Source organism: Zea mays, chromosome 4 (assembly GCF_902167145.1).
Source record: "Zea mays cultivar B73 chromosome 4, Zm-B73-REFERENCE-NAM-5.0, whole genome shotgun sequence".
Lineage (NCBI taxonomy): Eukaryota > Viridiplantae > Streptophyta > Magnoliopsida > Poales > Poaceae > Zea > Zea mays.
In genome coordinates, this window is record NC_050099.1 from 153,827,216 (window position 1) to 153,836,001 (window position 8,786).

At 39.6% G+C, this 8,786-nt stretch overlaps 1 protein-coding gene across 1 annotated transcript; it reads right to left on the reverse strand.

Moving 5' to 3' along the window:
* Positions 1–2,471: 2,471 nt before the first annotated feature.
* On the reverse strand, positions 2,472–8,584 carry LOC100280496 (uncharacterized). Its single transcript, NM_001153416.2, has 7 exons — positions 8,401–8,584; positions 6,639–6,939; positions 6,126–6,207; positions 4,528–4,662; positions 4,280–4,455; positions 4,041–4,192; positions 2,472–3,959 (listed from the first exon to the last, which is right to left on the reverse strand). The coding sequence occupies exons 1-7, from the start codon at positions 8,576–8,578 to the stop codon at positions 2,863–2,865; spliced, it is 2,121 nt and encodes a 706-aa protein (NP_001146888.2). The 5' UTR covers positions 8,579–8,584; the 3' UTR covers positions 2,472–2,862.
* Between the last annotated feature and the right edge of the window lie 202 nt (positions 8,585–8,786).

Consider the following 8,786-nt stretch of genomic DNA (forward strand, 5'->3'; position numbering starts at 1 on the left):
TACTATATTTAGCAAAAGCTATCAGAAGAGAGTATAGCACATACTCAAATTGCTTGTTTTCTCACCATGGACGAGCCAAAAAATAGTTACCAGAATATTAATTTTTGAAGCAAAGAAATCAATACAAACAAATCAGCATCAGTTGTAAACGAGCTTTTAGGCTGGTGATTACACGTGGAGTGGCAATAGCAGTACAATTGAACATATAGAAATGTATGGTGGATTACTGAATTGCGTGGACATGGAAACGGCCTCGAACCAGGCTGTCTGTATACGCGTGGAGAGGAACCCGCGAGGCTGTTCGGCGGAGCTTTACCAAGCTAATGGGGATCAGTGCATCGACTCCCATTACCATGTGTACGTGTGTTTGTGTGCTGCTACGACGACTACTTTCACGCACGCGCACACAGAAAATGCGATGCTACCACTCCATATGACTCTAAGATGTTTTGACATGGCTGTTCGGCTGCTTGCCAATAAAGAGTCACGTGGGCCGAAAGGAGAAATCGTAAATAATAGAAATCATTATATGGACATGCGTTTCTGGGTAAGTTTGTTTCCAATCATTAATGTATTAATATATAGTATCTACATCTAATCCTCATGTGGACATGTATATATATTGTCTAGAGAATGGTTGGTTTTGGTAAATTTCCAAAGTACCATCAGGATCCTACAGCAGAAGAGTTAGCCAAAACACTCGATTGTTGGCCATCAATGAATTATTATATCACGGGTTGTAGATATGTAAGTATGTGTTCATTTCGAATGTATTTTTTTTGCTGGTTCTTATACCATGAAAATTCAACGGATGTCACACCCTTTTCGTAATAGATCATGTTAAAAAGCATGTGACTTTTATCGACTTTACACTGACTCAAGATTGGTGTAAACACATGCCACACAAGAGGTTTGCGGAAGCGATTATCATGACCTCAAAGAAATATAAGATTGCTTATAACAAGAAACGTTCTGGATGAGTGGAGGATATATTTAAGTGGGAACATACAATTCAGACTGGTGTTCCAATTGACTTAAGAGGGTATTTTCTTCGTACCACCTTCTCAGCAGTTTAATTTTTTTTATGATAATCATTGTGTAAAACATAGTTGTCTAAACATTATTCTATAGGTTTAATACCAGCTACCTTGTTCTACAAGCTATGACCATGTGGGGGAATGACAGACGAATGAAATTTGTTGGGGTGAGTGTAGTACGTTCGTTTTATGTTCAAAACATACATTCCAGCTATCTCGTTTTACAAGATAATATGTTTTGTTTTCTTATGTCTTTGTCTGTAGGATGTAAAGATTCTTCGAAGGAACTTTATGATTGATCCGTTAAGTTATGAGGACAATTTGTGCCGATATGTCATCCCTGCAAACATACAACAAAGACTTATCGATATCGCTAAAAAGGATTAGCTGATTAGTATACGGTTGTCGACACATTTGTCTGTAATTAAAAATTCTAAATTAACTTTTTAGAAATAATTTGTGTGACAATGATAATGTTTTCCACACGGATTTTGCATATTATAGTGATGTTTGTCGTTTCGTATCAATGCTTCATACAAATGTTTTACTTCCGTCGCAACGCACGGGAACATACCTATAACAATATAGCACACATATGTACATAAGTTATTGTATTATTATACGGTTCCGTTGCAACGTACGAGCACTCACCTAGTTTGATATTAAGATCCGAGACGAAACCCTAGAATGCAGCACAAGGGCGACAACCACCACGTGCCAGATTCAGAACATATGCGTAGCCGGCGGAGGTACGTCCTCAGTGTGTTTGATGAAATGGCCGTTGGAAACGTCGTGAGCTGAAAGTGCTTCATTGCTGACTTAAATGTCGCGCTACATATCCATGTTGGATATGTGTTTGGTTCCGTGTCAACGAGGATGGGACATGATCAACCTCGGGTTGACCCCGTCCCTTATTTTTTGAGGGATGATCTCATCCACTATTTTTGAAGAATATTCTTTGACCCTGACTCTGAAACTCCAAATCAAACATGAGTCAAGTTAGAATGATCCACATCATCCCTTTTCATCCTTCCTCATCCATCCATCCAAACACTACCTAAATTGCTCATTGATAGATCTTCATCCGTACTAGGGTAAGTCACACATCAGCAGCTCAAGCAAGGGCAGAAAAGAACATACATGAACTTGTTTGGAAGTAAAGATACAGAGAGGGTTAGAGGGACTGAAATTCCATTGCCATTAAAAAATAAGAGGATTTTAGCTCCACAAGATATATACCATGAGAAATTTTTTGATGGTCACGCAGAAAGTTGTTATACAATTGACGACCAAGGGCAGCTCAATAGGGGATTGAATGTGATCAGCTCCGTTAAACGTACTTTTCTTTAGTTACCAGTAACTGTCTTTTCTTTTGAGCTGCCAGTAACATTCATCATCAATTTATAAACATCATACACCAGTAATTGCCTCTTCTTGTGTTAACCATAAATCTACACTGAATAACTTCTTTCCTTACAGTAACAGTTACACTGAATCATTTTCTCGTTGGGCTTAACACCAGATAATCCCTGCTACAGTTACACCTACAATCTAAAACCGAACTTCGGACACGCTAGATTTACACTCACGACAAGAAGGAACAAATACAACGGATACGGTTCTGCATTCAAGAAACTGGGGAGATCCCACTGTGAACACACCCCTTGTGTCAAAGTACTCCAAGGTGTTTGGTTATAAAGAAATAAAAAAAGGATAATATTGATCCTCCCATCTGTGCGACATGTATCTCTTGGCTTCGATGTGGTCCTACTCGCAACCATCTGTTATTATTCACCTGCTTGGAATCTGGCCTTCGAATGCAGAGCTAACAGCTTGACTCCAGCTTCCGCTTCTTGGTAGCAGGTGCTGGCTCAACGATGATCCCAGACTCCAGCTCTCTCTCGATCCAATCATCTTCACTCAAACCATCAAAAGTGATCGCTTGCTCATTTCTTGGTCCGACCACAATCCCTGACTCGAGTTCTCTCTCAATCCAGGCTTCGTCACTTAGCTCGTCTGAGATGGCAGCACAATTGGCTTCTTGGTTTGTAACAATCCCAGATTCAAGCTCCCTCTCGATCCAGTCTTCTTCACTTAGACCATCTGAAGCAATGGCTCGGTCTTGGATCTCTCTCCGGCTCTTCCTCTTCATCAATAAACCTTTGATCCTGGCAACATCAATATTTTCAAGCTTTGCACTAAAAGGATAAGATTCCTCCTCGGCCAGCATGGATGGTGCATCAGCTGTGGGGCCTGAAGGAGCATCAGCCAATCTCTGATCAGTGCACAAGCTATCCACATTAACACTGTCAGTACAGCAATCAGAGTTTGCAATTAATGGTTCCACACACCAACTCCTTTCCTTGTCCACCTTGGCATCCAGCGATACCACGTCAGGTAATGGGATAGCATCACCATGCTGATTTCTTAACACCTGGTTCAAGCTTTCGTCATTGACTCTGATATTGAAGTCATTACAATGGCTTACATCCTGCTTCAGTTCAGCACTGCCCTCAGTGCCTACAGTAGCATATAATGATGTCTGATTACTAGAAGGCATCATCCCACTGTCATGTTTGATTATTAAGGCCTGATCCAAGCTCTCTTCATCATGTGCTTTACAAGAGACATTTCTATTAGCACAAGTATTCAACGAACTGCTGTCAGGACCTGAGACCCTACAATCACCCATGTGACTGCTTATCAAGTATTGGCAGGAATCCACCTGCACTTTGTCACTGGGCTCGCCAATATCAGGACTTGAGCTGCTTATTAACAAGTTTGATTGATTCAACACAGAGTCTGGGCTATTAGATAAGCTCAGTTTAGCTTCACATAAAGTTTCCTTCAGCTTAACCGGATTGGGTCGAGCAGGCATCAACTTTTTCAAAGCCGCAAGCTCCATCATTTGATGAATGACGGCTGCAGAAATACGACATCTTTTCATGTTCTAAAAAGCAAAAGAGTGCAATGATGATATGATCCACCTAACAGTCCACATACCTTCCAGAGGCTTTGGTGCAACATCAAATTGGTGCCACCAAACATGCGCTCCATGCAAGGGAAGCTTGATATTGTGAAGCTTTGCAGCCAGATAAAGGGAACCAGCAGCTATGTACTGGGGTTTATACTGTAGACACAATGTTGTTTTAAGCCTGAATATAAGTAGCAGAATTAATACATCCGATTTGCAATATTAAAAATATTGGCATTGATAAATATTGAAATAGCTTATCATATACCAGTCATTCACAAAGTTCCATGCTACTTGTTTCACTTCTTTTTGATTGATGCCAAGATTTTGCATGGCATCAAGAAGTGGTCTATAAGGATGCTGAATGTTGAAATCAAATCGAATAGTTGTAAGAAGCAATCTCTCTCCGATCAAAATGAGCGCTTTCTGCTTCTCAAAAACATCCTGTATAATATATGCTGATGAAACACTGGATGGGCAACAACATAAAAGTTTGAAACATTAATTTAGTGGTACCTTCTGACGGATCCTTTGAGCCGCAGCAGTGTCCCGCCTATACATTGTTTCATAGGCCACTCTAACTACATGGTCCAGGGGACAAGGAGTATCTTCAACTTTCGACGCCAGAAATACACATACTGTTGCAACTGTCTGAAATAGGGTAATGACAAAAGGAACCATTAAAACCAGTAAAAGGAAATAAAAGTAAGTTCCAGAAGAACTACTGGTCCACAATAAGCATACCACAAATAGATTATGTACTTGAAACAGAGTAAATATTACGAACATACAGAATAAAACAGAAATTACTACTGGTGTTCGACATAACTAGGGGTTGCATGATAACAGTGAGATGATTTCTGGAAAAGTGATCTTGTAAATATGAACTAAACAGATCTTACAAAACTAAGAAAAGAAATGCAGTGAAGTAAGCCATTTCTATAAAACTTACTGGTGAATATGTAATTTACAAGATGATCCGTCAAAGTATGTCAAACTTGCTTAAGTTGTAACAGTAAGTTGCAACCCAGTTGGCTGGTCGGGGTTAAGTAACTTCAATAGGAAAGTTCTGAATGCATTTGCCCAGTTATGACGAAGTATTGTACTTAATCACAATAGTATCATATCTGACAAACACAAACTTCCTAGGTAAACTGAAAATAACTCTTAACTACCTCAAAACTTTTTAGTATACTAGGAGAAGTCAATCAGGACTTAAAAGTTCTAAAAAGAAGTTTTCCAATAACATGTGTCATGTGGGGCCACCAGTACACGCCAGGGATTACATTCTCGTTTCGTGATTTCAAAAACCGTTTTGTTGACCAAAATTTGACTATTATATTTTCAAATTTGAAATCGAAATACATAAAAAATCACACCGGTTTTCATTTCTCGGTAGACATCGAAAACGAGAAAAACTACCGAAATTTGCTGGTTACCGACCGGGAAGGTAATCCCTGGTACACGCACCAGACCCATGCCAGAGATGCCGCCAAGAACACGCAGCGCGTGTCAAACGCGCTGTAGGCATGATCACTGCAGCTAGTGTCAGGCCTGCATAGTTTAGTTGGTAGGAAACTACGGTGCCTCAATTTGAGGAGCTTTTCCATCTATTGTTCGTTAGAGGCTACGTGCCTATTTACATCTTGTATTGGAACACTTGACGATTAAGCAATGATTAAACTTTCTACTGCTAATCTCCTCCCTCAACATAGGGTGCAGAGGGGAGAAACCTTCACCCCATTCCCGGCCATGACTACGAACTATGTAGTCGAGGTCCAGTAGTCAAGGTCCAGCTACTCTGAGCCCTGGTGCCCTTGACACATTGTAGCAGGTAAATGATCCCTTTGAAATGTCCAATCACGAAGTGATCATGACTCTTGAGGTAGAGTAGCATCAAGATGAATCAGCAATTAGCATGTAATCAGAAAACTAATACAGTAATATTATTACAAGATAAAATACTTCAAATGGTTTGAAGGATATTCTGTAATGTTAAGTTAGACATGGTGGAGAACATATTTCCAACAAATGCTTGGCAATGAAACTCTGCACTCTTGTCGCTTTTCATAGACATCAGCAACCATCACTGGCACAACAATATAATCTCTCACCTGCCATCCATTTTTGGCAAGGGACTGGTGTAAATAGAAGCGATGGCAAAGCATGACTGCTGTTGCTAGTGTCATCTGAGGTCTGTGAAAAAAAAAGTTGTTACCACATATAGAAAATCTTACCAAAGTTGCTAAAATAATAGTCTAGTAGCAGAGTCAAACATGTTGGTCGTATAACCAAAAAAACTGTCTTACGAAAAAAAAGGAAGTCATTTATGTTCATGAGAGATTAGGAAAATGTAAACAATCATGTTATGAGCCACAATATAAAGTAGTACCCCTCCATCCCAAAATATAATTCGTTTTAGACTAATCATATATTCATCATTAAGTAACATATGAATGAGTTTGCATGTATGTCTATATTCATTATCATTTGAATGAATGTGGACGGAAAAAATGTGGGCTAGAAAGAACTATATTTTGGAACGGAGGGAGTATAAACTAAGAACACTCTCGAATACGGTTGAACAAAGTCAATTTCACTTAAGAGAGCCAAAAATAGTTTCTTACAGCTTCAGCCTGATGCCAACATCCCGGATAAATGAACAATATAAATGCCGAATTTCTGATTCCTTGTTTTCAGTAATACCATCTTTCCTTGATGGAGAAAATTTCTCTAGTTCTTCCCTGGTGAAGTACCAAGAGTACATGCATTCATGTGATGATTTCTCAAGGATATTGGGCACCCCATCCATCAGTATGTCTGAGACACCCTGTTGGATGGGCTCTGTGCAACCTCCTATAAATCGAGATAAAGTTGAAGGAATCGTAATTAATTGTATCCTGGATGTTGGAAGTTTTGCGAAGCAACCTGTAGAATTGACATGTCTTTAGAACCAAATATCCAGTGTTTTGCATTGATATACTGCTAGAGAAAAGCAAGAACATATAAATGTAGAGAAATAAAAAATATTTCTATTTATATAAGTAACGACTATAACATGCAGGGAAGCTATGTCTTTGGCTGCTTTAATGGGTTTTTTATGGCAAGCAACTCAATTAGCAGCGCCCAATTGATAAGTCACGGAGTTTTTGGACTTCCACTGTAAAATGAGCATAGGCCTGATCAACAAGCTAAAATCCACTCTATTTCATCACTAATAGAATCATGATGTGGTGTTAAACTATCACTGTGTGTGTTGGGTTGATGGGGTCGAAGGGTAGTTTTAGGCCTGCCAAGTCTATTTTGTTGTATAAACAATACGTTCCCGATCGTTGTTCATGAAGAAGGTGTTACGGAATACTGTTGAAGTGGATGGTTACTAATAGAACATTCTGCTTCGCAAAATGGTGTCACCAGTTAGGTAATTTTCATGGAACTATCTTGAAAACAAAGCCCACAGCCTAGCCTGGGTATTTCAGACTCACTAACAACAATCCATCTTCGAGGTCGGAAATACTAACCACATTCTGCAAGCCCATGTGTGCCCTCCCCTCATGGTTTAGTAAACAGAATCTAAGTGTTTAAAGATTTCCAGAAACAGCAAAGAAAACATTGAGAAACAAGACAAGTAGATATATTTCTGATTTACTAAGGCGTTGTTTGGATAAACTCAATCCCCCCAATCCATAATTGGAGTGGAAAACGGACTACTTTTCCACCACAACAGTCAAGCCCTTCCAAAACGTATGGATTGAAGGGGATTGCTGTGTTTCCAAACAAGCCCTAAGGATAAGTAAGTCAAAACTCATGACTCATAGCAATTGGAACTCCAATCTATTTAAGGCAGCTTAGAAGATGCAATACGAACACTGTCAAGCACACAAGTCCTGCTCTTTTGGTTGAATATCAATAGTTTAACTTCAAGCTCAGCCCGCACCATCCTCACATGAAAAATTACTAGGATGATTTTTCAGGTAGGTAAAACAGGCTAATTCAGCAGGTACAGGATAGAGGCATAGAGCTTGTGGGGTGGAGTAATAATAGCACTAAAAGCTTTGTGAAGACAAAACTTGTCATTTATTTGAATACAATAAACACGAGCCTAATTTCCACCAAATTCACGACAGTTTTTATTTCTACCCATGCACCTTATATACAGAATTAAAAATTAGCAAACTTGACACCTGGGGCGGACCCAGTAAAGGACATGGGTATACATGTAGAATCGATTGATTTTGCAAAAAGAACGAAAATAATCAAAGTTTGCAGGCATAATACATGTATACTACACTTGTAATTGGATCAGATCAGATCCAAACAGAAATAGCTTGGGTTTGGGAGGGAGCTCGATTTCGCACGGCAGGAACGGAAGAGAAAGGGTGGGCGTACCCGATGGGTGCTCGTCGCCGGTGAAGGTCCCGAAGTAGAGGCCTGGGCACGGCGGCAGCGGGGACCGCCAAGTCGTCGCCACCAGAAACAGATAGAGCGCACGCGAGGGCACGGGACTACGGGAGAACGACGCGAGAGAACAGAAGCAAGGCCGCAGTGTGTAAACGTTTCGGGCCATTTTCGGAATCCCATTTTCTACTGGATTTCCAATTTCTAAAGGAAAAATGAACTAATTTTTATTAAGAAAATTAGCTTGAAATCATATTTTTCAAGTATTTTTTATTTTTTAAATAAATACTTTATTTTCTCTTAAAAATAGAAATTCCTTAGAAAAATAAAGTTTCCAAAATACCTCTTGAGAAACACTCTAGTTTTTTTAAACCGAT

Bases quoted from the DNA above. Each gene is read 5' to 3' on its own strand.
- LOC100280496 (NM_001153416.2), bottom strand. From the start codon at position 8,578: ATGGCCCGAAACGTTTACACACTGCGGCCTTGCTTCTGTTCTCTCGCG. The intron at 4,456-4,527 runs GTACCACTAAAT...TATATTATACAG, and splicing joins CTCAAAGGATCCGTCAGAAG to GATGTTTTTGAGAAGCAGAA. The intron at 4,193-4,279 runs GTATATGATAAG...ACTTATATTCAG, and splicing joins TGGAACTTTGTGAATGACTG to GCTTAAAACAACATTGTGTC.